Source organism: Hibiscus syriacus, unplaced genomic scaffold, assembly GCF_006381635.1.
Source record: "Hibiscus syriacus cultivar Baekdansim isolate YM2019G1 unplaced genomic scaffold, ASM638163v2 tig00111330_pilon, whole genome shotgun sequence".
NCBI classification, from domain to species: Eukaryota; Viridiplantae; Streptophyta; class Magnoliopsida; order Malvales; family Malvaceae; genus Hibiscus; species Hibiscus syriacus.
In genome coordinates this window covers 11694398-11712818 of record NW_024063059.1, presented here as the reverse complement: position 1 = coordinate 11712818, position 18421 = coordinate 11694398, and the positions used below count along the sequence as shown (strand labels likewise).

Below are 18421 nucleotides of genomic sequence, written 5' to 3'. Positions count from 1 at the left end.
AGAACAAACCTTGTGCAAGCATTTGTTGGACGATGATCATGAATCATTCCATCATCAGGTGGGTGGTAATCAGCTGTCTTTTGCTCGGCTGTTAACAATCGCTCAACCTACAATGGAGTTTCACCGAGATAATTATGATGAATAATAAACAGGCACAATCTAATAACTTGGAGAGTAAATAATAGTGTTAAGAAAAGATGAACCAACAAGTGGGTGACGAAAAGAAAAGTCAAAAGACAGCATACACTAGACATAGGAATGAAAGTCTAATCCTCCAAATAACAAGTTTTTATTCAGTATATCTACTCCCCCCCCCCCCCCCCCAACACCAACAAATGCATTGCTGAAGCACTTACCTCGGCCATCAAAGTTTCAATGCATTGCTGAAGCCCTTTACAAGCAGCCCCCTCTGCGCTAGACATTGCCGTTGCCATTTCTTCACAAGCAGCAGCATGAGCACCATCCACAGGTAATAAAAGCCTAGATATAGAATTTGCAAAGTACTGCGGATGAAAGGTAAGATTAATTCAAAATCATGAACTTCAAATATTCTTTCATATGTGAACTTTTCTACAAGAAACAACCAAGACATTGAACATACTTGATGAATTATAGCCACACTACTGCCAGAACGTTGTACTGCGACCATGAAAGCTTTGAAACTGGTTTCACCAGCAGCTGCAGCAGCTTCTGCCTGTTCATCGATTAATTAACCACCCTTATTTCCATTATTTTTTTGTTAAATTGAAACTTAAAATGGATAAGATAAATCATAATCTGTTATGTACCTGAGAAGTAGCTGCAGCAGCCACCCTTCTACTAACACTTGTACCTATCACAAATCTTTCCCTCAAACTTGCAGCTTCAGTCAAGCCATCTCTAGCCCGTTCAAGTCCATCTGTTATGTATTTGATAACCTGAAAAATGAGACTAATTCAGTACCCATGAAAAACATCCAGACGATTTGCATGCTTAATTAATCAACTTACTTGGCCGAGTAGGCAAGTGAACACTGCTCTTACATTGGTTGCAAGTGTAACTGGCTGTCAAAGACATTGCAATAAATTAGTTGTTGATGAAATTTAAGTCATTATATATGGTTTCTATCACTCCACAAGTTTCTTTTTACCAAAAGTGTTGTGTTTTATATTTCAGATATTTTAATCATGTCACTGTAACGATACTTAATGTACCAGTCATGGTGGTGGATAAGGCCTTTGAATTGCATTGTTTAAAAGTTTTGAAACAAAATATTCGCCCACATGGAGCTTAAAAAACTCAGGGAATGCTAAGATTTAGACAATTTCAAGAGCAATATTTTTTTTTTGATAGGAAAGTAGGCCTCGTTAAAAACTCCCTTCATGATTAATGGAGCAGAAGGTGCTCCTTAATCAACAGAAGGAGGAAAATAGTGCCTTAGGATTCATTAATAACCGAAATATACATAATGTTTAAAAACAAACATAACCACTCCCTTTACAATAACCAACCCAAAGACTAATTTAGCTAATCCCAACAGAAAACTAGCCAATACCAGCATTAGCTAAACTATCAGCCTCAACATTGGCTGACCTAGAAACCCATCTAATAATACCATTCAAGTCCCTTAACTTAATAACAATATCTTTCACTAAGTTTAAGTAGACACAGGGACAGCGATCGTAATTCTTGACCCACTCCACTGCTAGTTTACTATCTGTTTCCACAATTAATCGTTCCTTAAACCGCTGATGAATCGAATCAAAGAAAGTTAAGCCCCTCTTTACTGCCATAAGCTCATTTAACAAAGGAGGACCTGGACCAGCAGCCTCTTGAAAAGAACCCATCACCGAGCCATCCTCACCTCTAAGAAATACCCTAACACCACTTTTCCTCCAATCTCTATTCACTGCTGCATCCACGTTTAATTTAATAAAGCCCTTTGGAGGAGGAGACCAAGACACAATTTCAATGATAGAACACCTTGAATTCGAGCAACAATCCCCAAGAGATGGATCAGTAATGAGAGAGTCCTTTAGAATAGAGACCTCCTTGAAATTAGCTAGGAACCAAGTAGCCAGCCTACATCTTGCCATAAAAAACAAATCAATCTGCGTTCCCCCATCAAACACAATGTCATTCCTAAATTTTCAGATAGTCTATAGCACCACCCCCTGAATAAAGGACCAAATTTTAGAGTTAGGCACCATAAATTCTCAATCTAACATAAAACTTTGAGCATTGGCCTGCAAAACCGAATATACTCCCCAAAGTTTCAAAAATTTTATTCCATAGGGTCCATGCCACAAAGCAAGTAAAAAATAGATGTGATGAAGATTCAACCTCCTTTTTACATAAAGGACAAGTCACATCTACAATAGATGAAATTCCTCTCATTTGTAGCTCTTGTTTAACTGACAATCTTTGATACACCACCTGTCACATAAAGACCTCCACTCTAGGAGGCACCAAGCCTCTCCAAATGTATCTCATCCAAAAGGAATTTACTGTCGAAACAGGACAACAAGACTTAATACTGGAATTAACAGAATATATCCCATCCCCATTCCCTCTCCAAACCAGCCCATCTGTCAACTCATGGGTCAAAGTTATATTATGAATTAAAGCCATTAAATCACAGTACTGAACCATTTCCCAGTCACTCAAGTTCCTTCTCATTTGAACATGCCAAGACCAAACTGAAGACCGAAACTCTCCAAACTCATTGAGCTTTCCATTTTTGTTTAAAGATAGAACAAACAATCTCGAGAAAACCACTTTAAGAGGGGAATCAATTGCCCATTTATCAAACAAAAAACTGATTCTGTCTCCATTGCCCACACGAACTTCAAACAGACTTTGAAATTTATCTCCAAACTGATCCTCTTTGAAATGATTTTGGACTACCGATTGTCAAATCCAAGAAGTATGTGCAAGAAGTTTCTCCTTAAAAATCAACAACCTAGGGTCCAGATTATACTTACTGCATATTACCTTTTTCCACACCGTCTCCCTTTCATTCGCAAACCTCCAAGACCACTTCCCTAGGAGAGCTCTATTCATATAATTAAGATCTAAAACACCAAGACCACCAGCACTTTTTGCAAAGCACACTGTCGATCAGTTTACCAAATGAATTTTTTTTACCTCTACCCCTCCACCCCATAAAAATCTGGCCATGATGGAATTAAGTTTAAAAATCACGGAAGAAGGGATTTTAAACAGGGACATGTAATAGGTGGGTAATGAGCACAAAACAGCCTTCAATAAGACCAATCTCCCTGCCATTGACAGAGTCCTCGCCTTCTAGCCAGCTAACTTCTTGTAGAACTTTTGCACTACCGGATCCCACAGCGTTATAGAATTCCTCTTAGCACCTAGCGGTAATCCCAAATATTTCGAAGGGAAATAACCCACTGCACAGCCAATAGTATTAGCCCACTGCATTACCTTTTCCTCACTAATATTGATACCAAATAATTTACTCTTAGTGAGATTCAATTTCAGGCCTGATATTACTTCGAAAACCCGTAGAACCCTCTTAACATTCAGAACATGTGTCTTCGATGCAATACAGAAGATGATCAGATCATCTGCAAATTGCAGATGAGAAAAATTAAGAGAGGTCTCATCTTTGCCAACAACCAAACCGCTGAACAGACCGGAAGATACTGCTTTAAGAAGCAGTAAATGAAATAGCTCACCAATGAAATTGAACAGCAAGGGGGACAAGGAGCATCCCTGTCTAATACCTCTAGCTATTGGAAATTCATCAGTAGGAACCCCATTAACTAACACTGAGACCGAAGCAGTTGTAACACATTTCCGAATCCAGCAACACCATTTGGATCCGAACCCCATTTTAGCCATAATTTTAAAGAGAATGTCCCAATCTACCATATCGTAGGCCTTCTTGAAGTCCACCTTCAACATGCAACCCTTCAATCCTTTCTTCCTCCACAAGTCAATTCCTTCATTAGCAATAAAAGAGCAGTCCAAAATGTCTACCTGGAATTAAAGAAAATTGTGAATCACTTATAACATCATCAATGCAACATCTCAACCTTCTCACAAGGCATTTGGAAAGAATTTTATACATCCCACCTACTAGACTAATAGGTCTGAAATCATCTAAACCCCTAATATTAGAGCTTTTTGGAATGAGAGTTATGAAAGAATGATTAATGGCATGCTCCCAATCCTTTCCCAAGGAAAAATTATGAAAAAAATTCAGAATATCACCTTTCAAAGAAGACCAATATTTTTTAAAAAACCCATATTCAGCCCATCCGGTCCCGGAGCTTTGTTACTATCATACGAATTCAGGGTTTCCCATATTTCTTCTTCTGTAAACTCCTTTTCTAACATAAGACTATGCTCCACTGAAATTCTTGAGAAATTTAACTTAATATCCTCCACTTCCAAAGTAGTACGACGGTTAAAAGCTTTGAAAAAATGCTCTCTGGCAATAGCCTTAATCAGAACAGGATCCCTCAAATTTCACCTTCAACATTAATAGCATTTAGAGTGTTCAACCTCCTCCTAATGGAAGCACAAGTGTGAAAAAATTTAGAATTCCGGTCACCATCTTTAACCCACTTCTCTCTCGAATTTTGGAACCAAATTTGCTCCTCAATTCTGTAGAGTCTCCAAAGTTCATTCCTCAATAACCTCAACTCTGCTGTACTGTCATCATTTGTAAATTGATTTAGCTGAATACTATTTTCTATCTGATGAATCTTGTCTTCAATAACAGAAATCTGTTCACGAGGAAACTGATTCCTACTCCTAGACCAAGTCTTAATAGCACCCTTTGTATTCCTAAGAATGCTCAAAATTCCTGCTCTTTTCTTAACCTTCTTGTACTCCATAATAGACTCTACAACCTTCTCCTCAAAGCCATCCTCAGACATTAAGTAGCTAAACAGCCTAAAAAGCCTCTTACCCCAATTATCTTCCCCACTCTCCATAATAATAGCATTATGATCAGAAATTGACTTTGGCAGTAACGATTGGGTGATATCAGAAAACTCAGAAAAGAAACTAACATTCACCAGAAACCTGTCCAACCTAACCACTGTGGGAAAATCCCGATTGCTACAACTAAAATTCCCCCCAATTAAAGGTTAATCAATTAGCCCCGTTTGCTGAATGAAGAGAGTGAAAATTTCCATGGAATTTCTATTTTGTGTTCTACCTTCCTTCTCCTCCTCTGTTAAATAGGCATTGAAATTCCCTCCCACACATAAAGGCAGATTTCACCCATTTAAAAACAGTCCCAGTTCTTCAAAGAAACCAGTCTTTTCTTCTTCCACAGACGGTCCATAAACCTTTATGAATCCACACCTAAATTGGTTTGATTTGAACTTCCCAACAACAACAATAAATCTCTTGTGGATATACTGATCTTCTAGCTCAAAACAACTATCATCCCAACAACTTAAAATGCCTCCTGAAGAACCTACTGCTGGTGACACAACGAACCCTTGTAACTTATTCAACCCACTTCTCCTTAGAAAAGAACTTGGTAAAATCTCAAATTTTGTTTCTTGAAGAAAAAGAAACGTTGGTTTTTTCTCTGAAGCTAATTTTTGTACAGCTCTTTGTTTTTCTTGTTTTCCCAACCCCCTAATATTCCAAGACAAGATAATAAGCTTTATCATCATATTCTAATTTAATGATACCAAAACAATCCCAGAATTCATCCACGAACTCAGCCAAACTGACTCAATCCTTTCTCCAAATCCATAATTTTTTGTAGGAAAACCTCCTTCCCTTCCTTGAAAGATATGCCCAAAATACTGCTTATTTCCCATGTAGCCATAGCTTCTTCCATCAGCACTGGAAAAACTAATGAGGATAGTGTAGAAACACTAGCATGATCTAAAGCATCCCTAATGAGTGATCTTTTGTTTCTCCTGTTAAGGCTCCTCCCCCTTGAAACATCACAATCCCCTTTTGACAGAACAACCGCCTCTGAAATTTTAGGATGAACACCTCTTGAAATTAAATGCCTACCCGACTTACTACCACTTTCCCCTCCTGATACATCCAACCAGAAGTTTCTTTCTCTGAACCTGTTGTAAAACCTCTTATGACTCTTGATTAACTTTCTCCCAACCGGGGCGCTCTTCATGGAAAGAGAACTTGCAGAACGAGTTGGCGAACCAATTCTTAGACATATCAACTTCAATCCTTCAGCAGACTCCAATTCACCATCCATCCCTGTTGTATCCTTAAGACCAACCTCTGACAATAAACAATGACTTCCCCTAGCTTTGTCTCCATCCCCTGATATGCTAGTGACATTATGAATATGTTTTTGTTTAGCATTACCGAGCCCAATCAATTTTACTGCTGTGACAGCAGGAATTAATCTCTTTATGGGAGATAATGGCTCACTGCTCCTGTCTGATTGGGCCTGCAACCTTTCATTATTTTCCTTCTTATTTTTAATGCCCAGCCTAACATAATCTCCCTTTTCCCTACTCCCCGAACTATGAAAATCTAACACTCCTTCATTAATGCCTTCCCTTTCAAGCTTCTTTTTGAAAATTGAAATTCTTCACCTGCTGCACCAACCCCGACATAAAATCCCTGATCAATCCATAAGTTAACTTTCTGCCGAGCTTCCTAAACAAGTTGAACTGGACCTGCCATGTTAGACGATAATGGGCCCATCTTCCTCCTCTGACGACTCTATGACTGACTCTTTCATCGAAAAATTTTTCCGGCGAGTTGCCAAGAAAAAAATTTGAATCCATTGAAGTAGATCCCAGCTTAGTAGTCACCTTGAATGATCTTCCATAGGAACCTAAAGTTAACACTTCCGGGACATCAAACGAACTTGCCACCCTTAGCAAAATTTTCACCGTCGTGAGATCTTCCCTGGTTAAAGTCGATTCCTGGATGCCCTCCAATGATCCCCACCTTCCAGCTAACTTCTGTAAGAAATTCTCTTACCAACATAGCAGAGGAACACTGTAACAACTCCACCAGACAGAATGCAATAGGCACTCCACCTTCATTCAACAGAGGCGCCAGCCGATCGAACCAGAACCATAACTCCTCACTTTTATTTGACCAAGCATCCTTCATCAATTCCTCTGATTTGAATGTGATAACACAAGAGTTCCATACATACCCCCAACTCGCAATTTGAACATCAAAAGCTTCATATGCCAAGCCTCTTTAAACCAATTCCAATTCAAAGGAATGTTTCACAATACCCGTGAGAGATCTTTTCACCCACCTTGAGTTTTCAATAGGAATATGCATCTCCCAAATATTCTTCTTCCCTCTCCCCCTGTCTACATTGTCATATTTGTTTCCCTTTTGCTCCGACTCACTCTTTTGCGAACTGCTCGACACCAAGACATCTTTATATGATATGTTATCTCTTAGTCTACTCTGAATCACATCCTTCTCACTTGGTTTAGATTTATCTTCTGTAACCTTATCCTGGACACCAACTAGAGAACGAGATGTACCAACAACCTTTGGTCGATCATTCTAGTATTTTGCAACTCCAACAGAAACTTTCCTCCCATCAATCCACAACCCGTTTATATTTTCAACTACTTTCCTCATTCCTGTTTCATTACCAAACTGAACAAAGGCAAACGTAGAAGATTTGTACTTGGATTGTTCAACACACTTGGTATGAAGACTCTCACCACCTGACCCTGTTCAAGAAAAATATTCCTTAACTCTCTTTTAGAGACTCTTTTGCTCAGATTGTCAACGAATACAGTCCAACTCCCACCGGCGGAAGACTGACCTTTTTCTCTTTCTCTCTCTTTTTTTCTGACTCTCTCACTCATACTGACTTTTCCTAAATCTACTTCAAGAGCAATATAGTTAATAGAAAAATTGGAAAGACTCAATTTCTTCCCCTACAGCCCCTCTGAGGTGCTCAAGCCTTGTGATTTCAGTCATGTCTCTTAGCATGCACAAAAATTGCACAGAACTAAGTGAGCATAACGTCGATTAGTGGATAAATTATTACCAACGAGGAAAATAATGTGCATCTGGATATTGCTTCTTCATTCCACTGCACAAACTCTGTTGCAGCTGCAACAGATATCTCCTGAGGGAAAGAAGCCATTGAAGCCCCTTTAGAACGACCTATTGTTCCATTAGGATCACAGACTCTCTGGCTTTCAACACGCAGTTCTTCCAACTGCATAGAATCACAGATGTTACAGGCTACAACAATGAAGTAAATCAAGCATTGAATCATTAGTAGATCATCTAAATGCAAACCTTTGCTTGACACAGTTGACTAAGAGAGGATTTCTCATAGTCAGGATATTCATCCTTGTGAGAAGAAAAAAGAGACTCTGCAAGACCTGTAATAACAAGCAAATTTCAGATTTTGTCATAAAAGAAGCATAAAATAGCTATTGATTGTGATTACTTTCAATTCACATTTGTTGAGTCTCTCTTGATTGTAAGTTCATCCCACACAAGTGTTATCTACTTTGGTCTATTTTTATTAAATCCCATCAATAGTTTCAAATAACCAACCCTAGACTATCTACTTTAATCAAATAATAATTATCTGATTCCAAAAACGTGGTTAACATTATAAAAGAAATATGCAGAACAAGGTTATTTGCAAAGGAGCTGCTGTGATATAGTTACCTTCAACATCCAAATCACCACATCCAACAGCTCGCAAGTCTCTAGCAAGTTCTTGAGTCTTCTCATACGACACAGCTAACACTCTCAGATACTGAAGCCTCAAGTGCAATATGATACGAAGTCAAGCATCACTTCTACTTACAATTAGAATAAGGAGAAATGGATGAATTTTCTATAAGTTCACTCACCAATAAAATTCCACCTTCCTCCATGGGACGGGGATGTGCAAGAGATGGTTTCTCCAATAATTTGTCCAAAAGAGAAGTAACTCGCTGCTCCAAAACTCGCTGCAAGTGATATAAGAAACCAGCCATAATTAGAAAAAAAAATTATTCATAATGGTGCTGCTGCACATGAATTGAAGAAATGCAATAATATGGGAACATGAAGAACATAATCAGCAAGGCACCTGAACTAAGATTGACATAACATCATTAGGAGAAGGGAATACTGCCATAATTGTGGCAGCTTCTTTTCGTACAGTATCTGCAGGAGAAACAACATAGATACAAGAATTCTGTTGATGAATTCAAGCCCTTCAATTTACATATATTAACCAATCTCTAGACCTGTAATATCTTTGTATAATTTAGAAACACCACGGGCAACATAGTTGGGAGAAACTCGGTCGCCCAGAACTAAATTAGCGTCTGAATTCATCACTTCAACATCAATGAACATTGGACGGGTTGCTACATAATGTTGCATGGCACTAGTCCCCCTGTTAAACTGCAATTTGCAGATACAGACATTCCAAATTGATTAAAACACCCTCTCATAAATTTAAATAGCCTGCTTGAAATAGAATAAATTGATAACTGAGTTACAATTTTATAGAGTAATATACAATTTATAATACCTGAGATAAAATTTTAGCACATTCAGACATGGTAGACAATTCCCTTCTCTGTGATGCAGCATCAAACCGAGCCAACAATCTGTTCTCCAGCTCTACAGAGATTTGAAAAAAAAAGATAAAATCACATGGGAAACTTGATAAACTTGTCATTAAATGATAGGCAAACCCATTAATAATACAGAATTAGTGGATTCTTTCCCTTGAGAATGTAATTCTAAAGCTTCCATAAAGGACCAGGATGATAAAATGAACTAGGTACAATGGCTAGTTATTTTAGGTAACTGAAGTTTTTCATCAAAATTCCCGTTGCAATCTAAAGTCACTCATTAACTCTTTTACCACTCTCATAGATCATAAGGGTTTCATACTAGAAGACTCTAATAAAACAGTTACCATACCATTGCAATACTCCTGAAGATTACCAACTGCAGTTTCCAATCCTCTGCTGGCAGTTGTACCACTCGCAACTGATGGCATAGCTCTTGAAATATCCTCCTCAGCAAACGATCCTACCGAAGATAAAAATGTTGTTTATAAAGTAGTTAGAAGCATAAAAAATAATATTCCAAAAGCTGTAGATAGAAAAAGTTGCCCATACTAAAATATATTATAACTAGCCAAGTTCAAATTTTCAAACTGTTTTTACCCTATCAAATTCATTACTATCTCGTGCACTCACTCCTTTTCATGTACACATCTGGTAATAAAAAAGCTTTTGAATTTGTGCAACAACTAAAACTTTACAAAAGTAAAGTCATCTTACGTAATTTCTGTGCAATTGACGCAGCCTCAGCAACACGGCTGTCATCAGAAAATAGAGGCGAAAGTTTCGTTAGATCGCCAGGGCTACTATTAAACTCCATCAGGTACTGCAAGTAAGAAAATTGTGAACGTGTTAACACAATTTAAGCAATATATAGGACACAAAATAGACAAACAGTACCTTTACGAGCTCTATGGTTTGACTAGCAGTTTCACGCTGAGCATCTGCACTCTGAACACAAAAGATAACAAATAAATGCACTTAGGAAATGCTATCAAATTAGCAAAATGGCAAGACCAACTAGTAGCAAATAAACCAGTTAACGGTAGCCAAAACAATGAACAATCTTACCTGCAAATGATCTCCTACTTTTGCAGCAGTCTGCCCAACACTTGAAATACGTGAATCCAACCTTGCAAAACTGTTGAATAAGCCATCTACACCTTTTTCCAGCTGGAGATCCAAAATCATATTAGATTCGCATTCACCTAAAAACTTATAATTTTGAAAGATCATAAAAAAATTATCTGATTTTTTACATAATGTCATGCTGTGGTTCAAGCCAAGGTAAAAATGTGAAGGCATTTTAAAACAAAAACAGGAAGAATTTATCTCAATATTCACTATAAAACTGTTGAATTATAGGCATGAAAGAAATAATTTCTTATTTTATTGACATTTTTACTTGATGATTTCAAAGAAAAGGTAGGAAGGAACTCTGCAGAATGACCTCAGTTAGTGTCTTCCGGTGCTTAGCATCTTCAGTAGAAACCTCTTTCTTGAGACTGTTGAGTTTTCCATCAATCTTCAACCAATACCAAGAATTAAAATTAATATGAATCCTACTAGATTCATCAAACCCATATTACAGAACACACCTGCTTGCGCAGTTCGATCAACTCTTTACAAGAATCCTTGAACAGTGATAATAAAGCATCTACTTCAGGAAATAGAGGTGCATTGAGTCCTTGCGCAACTTTTGTAGCATCAGAAGTTGTACGTGTATGTCCATTTGGCAGAGCATCAGTCCCTCCAATGCCGTGTCCATCTGCTGAATCTACTTCATCTTCGCGTAAAGACGGCAGGTGCTCATTAACCAAGTTGCCAAATAATGCATCAAACGAAAAATCACCCTACCAATTGAATTTTGATCATAAACTTACCAATGAATTTATGAGAAAAGTAAGACAGGCTATGACGGTTTTTTATTTCAAACTATATTTAACGATTACTTGCATCAGACATCACGAAAACTATGGGTCAATTTCTAAATTGGTCTCTAAACTTGAAAACATTCTAATTGAGTTCTCAAACTATCACTAATATCCATATCAGGTCTTTCCATTATCCATTTTGTTAATTTTTTGTCAATGCTAAATAGCAACACGTGTCACCATGTGATTTCAACACTTGTTTTTTTCATTATTTTAATATTTTTTTTCAAAATACAAGAATAAAGTATCAAATAAAAAGGAAAATAAAAATAAAAAGTTTAAAAATTAAAAAAAACATAAAATGTGTCACAATTAGATGATGACATGTGTCACCAACTAACATTTAATGAAAAGTGGGAAGGACATAATTGGAATAATACTGATAGTTTGAGATTTAATTAGAATCTTTTGAAGTTTAATAACTAAGTTAGTATATGACCAACAATTTGGGAACATCTGGTGCAATTAACAATATATTGAATCATTTTGTGATTTGATTCATTACCTTAAAGTCATCAATGTTCAGGATGACAGGAAGACTGCTTACAGAAGACGTTTTTGATTTCCGTGGTGGCATCTATTGACGCAGATTAATCAAACAAAATTAAGATAATATTGCAATTGAAGTTTTTGTCAATAGGCAAAACAGAAGCAACAACTTAATTTTGAGATAACAAAAGAAAAAAAAAAACTAAGCATGCAAGGAAAATGTGATTAATTTAACCTATGCTAGGCCATAACAAAAATAATAACAATAACGTTTAAGCGAGGATAATGCAGCAACTAAATACTCCACTATCTCTAACTTGAGCCAGTACTTTAATTTCTTTAGAAACCCTAAATAAAATACTCTGTTTGTTGTCCTCCATATTCTCAACAACCAAATACAAAGAAAAAAAGGACTTAGTTACAATTAAGTAAATTTAAAACTAATTGGCATTCAAATGCAAGGTTAGGCACTGATATTGTTTCCGAACAGCCCATTGAAACCTTGCAAATTACATGAATTCCTCATGCAATCTAATTCAGGTCTACCTTATTTTTTCAAAGAGAAAAAACAAATGTAGCAGCATATATGAGAAGAAAGCATTCTTTTCAATCTCATGGAATAAGAAAATGGAGAAGGATAACCTCAGTATTAGTTGAAGGAGCAAAATTTGGTCTTGAGGAGACTGAAGACTGGCAGAGCGAAGTTTTGACTAATAAACAGAATCAGTATATTAGAATGGTCAGAACAATTCTAAAAAATCAGGAAAAAGAGCATCAAAAGAAAGAAAAATAAAGCTATTAAGCCTAGACTCATAATGTAAATAACAAAGATATTAAATATGGAGTCAGGATATTCACCGAAGAAGGCAACAGCAGCAGAATCAAATCAAAATGTTGAAATAGGAAACTGCTTCTGCCATAATAATGGCTGTTATGTTTCGTACATATTTATTTTTAATTTTTTGGGCAAGTAAATGCGAGAGATTTTAGTGCCACTAATCATAATTTATCTGTAGAGCTTCGAGGCACAGACGTGATGGCTTCGAGGCACAGACGCGTGATGGACAATAGAAAAGCACGGAACATGTTGAACATTAAACTTAAGAAGTTCCAACAAATAATAATATCTACAATTTACCTTCAATCCAGATCAACTATCTGCGAACAAATCATCATCAATTTTTTTTCCTTTTTGAAATCGTTTCCTGTCCTGCAGCACTGCATCTTTCTTTGCATAAGATAGGAATAACCACACCGCATTCTTCACAACCCAAAATACAGATTATCAAGAACAGGTATGGAAAGATGGACTGTTCTTTTCACTTTATTTGATATATGTTTATACATTCTTTCTTTTTGGGTGGCAGACTTCTGTCGTATATAATTGCCTTGACTTGTGGTTGAAGAGGCATTAATGTCTGTAGTGTTATTGTGTTACGCTTGATATGTGGCCCAATCTATATGCGGGTTAAGCTCAGGATGGCAGCTAACAGAATTCTTGGAAAATTGGTTTGAAATCACTTATTTGATATGGTTTTTTCTGGCTTTCTTTCCTTTTCTTTCCCCTTTTCACCTCTCCTACTTATTATATTGTACTATTGAATTAATGTGATTTTAAGTGTTACCAATGACATAAGGTGTACTCTAAGCACTAAAACCTCTATATCTCTTGAGGTGCAGGATGAAAAAAAACCAACCCCCGCGACAGTTCTAGCAAAATAAGATGCATATAAACAATTATTTAACATATACAAAAATTACATACATTTCTAAATAACAACTTTTTGTCATATAAAAGGTTTAAGAAAAATGGTAGATCTGCTGGACGCTTCTAGATCAAAAGAAATGAGAATAACCCATGGTAGTGTATGACACTTTTCCTGTTAACTTTTGCAGGTAGATGGTGTGAAGCAGTAGCTTAAAGGTTGGTGTCTAGTAGTTATGCAGAAGTTATCTAATCAAGAATATGATCTCGATAACCTGAATAAGGCTCAGAAGGGAAAACTTCTGCAGCAAATCACTTTTTTAATAATGTAATTGAATCCTATGCCTTTGAATGCCAAGACAATGGAAAACAATCATAAAAAGCATATATGATTTTTCAACTTTACCAAAATAAATAAATAAAGTAATTCTCAGCCAAACAGCTTCATAACCCGCTCGTTTGATTTATTTAAGTATGCATGTTCTTAAACACCAAATAAAACATCACGGCTCTACATATTCTCAGCATGACAAAAGTTGCAGCCAATAGATAACTAAAATTGAAAATAACGAAGCAAAAGAATCACCGAATTCCAAAACGGATTCAAAATAAAGTTGAAAGGCAATGGAGAATAAGAAGAATACCAAGGCTTGAGTGAACTTTTAGCAATCTCTACAACTCCATTCAGCTGAAGAAACAAAGAAATAAATAAAGTAGGGAAGAAAAGAGCAAATTAAATGAAATTTAAAGCTGAAAAAGTGAATTATAAAGCAAAAAAAAAAAAATGAGATAGGAAATCGGTTGCTCCACAGTTTGGTTTGAGGAAAGAACGGAAGAAAATCGGATTATAGAAAGTGGGAGAAAATTAGACTGATTATTTTCTCTATTTTTCGTTCAAAAAATTGAGGAAAATTAAGGAAATCTTTGTGGTTCTAAATCCAATTACAAGAAACCATCATTTCAACCATATGCAACAGGGTAACAGAGAAGAAAGCAGGGAGAATAGTAAAGAACTTAGACCTTCGTCCTGCCAATACTAAATTCTCCGGCGGAACCTACAGTTTTAGTCGGAGGCACGGCAGAGAGTCACGAGAGGAAGTTAGTTTCAGATGAAGGAGATCTGTTATGTGAAAAAAATGGTGAAGAACTGGAGCGAAATTAAGGGAACGCAATAACTGTTCCGTTGAAGGCTTAAAAGATTATCTATTTGCTATTATTAAGTTTATATTTTGGTTAAACTACTTCATTGATCACTTTTAATTTATATTTATATATTTTTTCCAGTTGAATTAAAAACAGTTACGTTTATGTCACTTAAATTATTGATTTATTAAATTTTAATTACTTACGTTATTGAATATTATCTTTTAGTCACTAAATCGTTAGCTCGTATGATGATGTGGCAAGTTAAAAGGATTTAATTTTTAGTTTAATCCCTAAACTTTATGTATGATACTAATTTGAACTTAAACTTTAGATGAAATATCATTTGGACCCATAAATTTTAAATAAAATATCAATTTGACCTATAAATTTGACCGAAGTCTCTCGTTATTGTCATCACTCATTATTATTGTTGCTCATCACCGTCGGTCGATATCAACTATTGTCTCCACTGATGGTTAGACCACAAAATTCTCAATTCACTTATTTTTAATCTTCTAAGAGTGAATTTAGTGTCCATTTTATTAAAAAATATCTAAAACTCAACAAATATTGTATAGAGCACTTTGACTTTCTTTAAAATTAAACCATAATAATAAATTTATCATTAATATTCTTTTAAAAATTAATACATAAAAATTTGAATCTATACTATAATTAAAAATATTTTTTTTGTTTATAATATTGTAATGTCATATTTTTCTTATATGTTTATAAAATTAATTATATTTTAATATTTACAAATATTAAAGATGTAACCTCAATTCCATAATATATCCTAAATAAAAAATAAAATTTTCAACTGATTGATAATTTATGACTGGGTAAATTATTTCAATAGTTCTCTTTGTTTTCGCTCTGATCGACTTTGGTCACTGATTTTTTTAATTAAATGTGATTAGTCCCTTACGTTATCAATCCGTCTGCTTTAAATCCTTCGACCGTTAACTTCTATTAGCTCATTAACGTAATTAAAAAAAACAAAAAAAAAACACGTGTAAATTTAAAACAACCCCATTAAATTCAAAATAACCCACATTACTTCTTCTTCTTCATGAGAAACTCCATAAAATAATTAATTAAAGTTGCTGATGTTTTTTATACTCTTTTCCACTATCTGTTTGTGTTTGTGTATACATACATACATACATATATAGATAGATTCGTTCGGCCTTTCTGAGTTCACCATGCATTTTAGACCCAAACTCAGTTAAAACTTTTTTCTGCAAGTTGCTTCCTTCTCTAGTTCTTGACAGTGACTTCACAATTTGAGTTGGTTTTTGTTTTATTGGAAAAGAATTTCAGTAAATTTTTGGTTACCTACAGAATTTTGGGAATTGTTCTCATTGGTTAAACTAATTTTAGCTTTGGAAATGAAGAATTCTCGTTTGTCGATGTTCATATTCTGCATATTTTTCCTTTGTTTTTTCGTTTCAACCCAAGGTAGGTGGCACCATCACCATAAGCATCATAGTCACTATCATAAAATATCTAAAATTTTGTCACCCTCATTGGCTGCACCTGAGCTTTCGAGTCTTCCAGACGACGGGAATGCTGATGGTTCGACCAATATTTCTGACGTAAGACAATTCGGAGCGATAAGTGACGGCGTGACAAACGACACAAAATCGTTTAAGATGGCATGGGACACAACTTGTCAAGCTAATTCTTCAGTTATCCATGTACTCAATGGTTTTTCCTTCATGATTCGGTCCGTGATTTTTACAGTTCCTTGTCAAGGTGGATTAGTCTTTCAGGTATTGTACTTGTTTTTCTCTGATTTTCAGAGATTTTTTTGTCTTTTTGCAAGGATGGGTTCATTTTTATTAAGGTAGATGGTACATTTATGCTTCCTGATGGACTCGATGTGTGGCCAAAGAACAACAGCAAGTGACAATGAATTTGATTGTGTTGAGAGTAATCTCATGGGGCATAGTTTATGTTTTAATCAGAAAAATCTTCTCCAAACGCCCCTTTGGGTTCTGCAGCTACATCGTTTCTACAATTCATGCTATTTTGGTTGTAACTTTAGCCTCACTCTATTGAATTTTGGAGCTGCCCTATCTCTAGTGTAGACAATGGACGTGATAATGGGAATTTGAGACTTGGTATTTATATAAAAAAAGAAAAGAAGAGTAGGAGGATAAGAAGAAGAAGACATGTAGGTTGTTTTGAATTTTTTTTATCTTTTAATTGTCAACTCAGACTTCTATTATGGATTAACGAAATTTAACGGTTGAAAGACTTGAGCCGAATGAACCGATAAAATAATAGACCAAACGCACTTAATTAGAAAACTGATGACTAAATCGTTTAGATCGAAAACAAAGAGAACTATTGGTATAGTTTACCCTTTATGATCCAACTTTTCTGATTTGAGTGGAAAGGCATTGATGATTAGGTTGAGAGGTGAATAAATTTTGAAAGTGATAATTTAAAGGAAAGAAGAGAGAAAGAGAGAAAGTCTTCTATATATTATATATTTTGAGATACATAGTGACCACATGGTCTAGGAAGTGTTATACAGTGACATTATTTTAAGATGTCACATCATTTTTTATGTCCTTTAATTATAAGATTATCCCTACGCTTGGAAAAATAAATAGATTCTTTTGGGCCTTTGATTTTTCTCATTCTCTGTTATTGGGTTACTGAAATGACCATCCAGCTCAGTTGGTAGAGCACAAGGTTCTTAACCTTGAGGTCGTGAGATCGAGTCTCACGGAGGATATTTCATAATTCGGAGGTCTCTTACGGAAGCTGCTCATCAACTTGATGTTGGGAGTAGCCTACTATCTTACCTCCCACTACCCCATATATATGAGAAAAAGGGACAGCCACTTTCTGTTATTGGGTTACTGTAAAAATAGAGTGGGGCTTAATTTTGTTCCATATAAATATGTTTTCAACTTATTTTTTTATCTTTACTCATTTTCTCTTATTTTTAATGGCTTACCAAATATATTTTTTAATGATTTATTAAATGACTTGCTAATTGAAATTTTAATGTTGTGTTACCACGAATTTTCCAGTGAATTTTTTTATAACTTTGTTTAATTTGTAGGTATTTTCACAAGATTACGAGGAGTAGACTCGAATGTCCAATTCCATGCAGGTGATTTAATGTCTCTTGATTACATGGAATAATCAATTTTACAAAAGGCTTTATAGGTCAAGAGCCCACAAAATTTGTATGGGTCCTTAATGCCTTTCAAGAATTATTGTGATAGCACTGAAGTTAGGTTCTAAATATAGTAGAAGGCTTTCAAGAGAGATGACATCCAGACTACTTGTATCCTTGACATTCACGTATTGTATGTAAGAAGACTCATGCGTGAGGGGTTTAATATATTGTCTATTTCATGTCACTTACACTTAGATTAAGATTAGAAAGACTATAATACATTACTAAAATGTAACAACTTATTACCTTTGTCGAAACGATTTTTTTTAAAATGTGAAATTTTGAAAATCACATTAATTTTTAATTTACCTCTTTCAATTGATTTTTAATTTAAAAACAGATGCGATTTAAAAAACCTCTCGTTTTGAAAAATTTTGGATTTCCTTTACGATCGAAAAAATACGGTTCAAAGAGTTGC

At 35.5% G+C, this 18421-nt stretch overlaps 1 protein-coding gene across 2 annotated transcripts in view; it reads right to left on the bottom strand.

The window, feature by feature from the left end:
* The window catches only part of LOC120158648 (exocyst complex component SEC10b-like), a 29726-nt gene extending 14914 nt beyond the window's left edge, over nt 1-14812 (bottom strand). Inside the window, exons 1-23 of one of the 2 annotated variants that reach the window (XM_039169459.1) lie at nt 14676-14812; nt 14300-14343; nt 13089-13168; nt 12593-12660; nt 11967-12038; nt 11126-11380; nt 10978-11052; nt 10599-10700; nt 10428-10478; nt 10248-10353; nt 9883-9993; nt 9485-9576; nt 9195-9354; nt 9035-9111; nt 8814-8912; nt 8626-8716; nt 8245-8330; nt 7988-8161; nt 990-1043; nt 789-917; nt 602-694; nt 357-503; nt 10-107 (exon numbers count right to left, since the gene is read on the bottom strand). In XM_039169459.1, coding sequence (XP_039025390.1) covers nt 10-107; nt 357-503; nt 602-694; nt 789-917; nt 990-1043; nt 7988-8161; nt 8245-8330; nt 8626-8716; nt 8814-8912; nt 9035-9111; nt 9195-9354; nt 9485-9576; nt 9883-9993; nt 10248-10353; nt 10428-10478; nt 10599-10700; nt 10978-11052; nt 11126-11380; nt 11967-12038 — 2072 coding nt within the window. In that variant the 5' untranslated portion in view covers nt 12593-12660; nt 13089-13168; nt 14300-14343; nt 14676-14812. The remainder of the gene's footprint in view (nt 1-9; nt 108-356; nt 504-601; nt 695-788; nt 918-989; nt 1044-7987; nt 8162-8244; nt 8331-8625; nt 8717-8813; nt 8913-9034; nt 9112-9194; nt 9355-9484; nt 9577-9882; nt 9994-10247; nt 10354-10427; nt 10479-10598; nt 10701-10977; nt 11053-11125; nt 11381-11966; nt 12039-12592; nt 12661-13088; nt 13169-14299; nt 14344-14675) is intronic. The other variant, XM_039169460.1, reaches the window with a different exon arrangement.
* Nucleotides 14813-18421: the final 3609 nt, after the last annotated feature.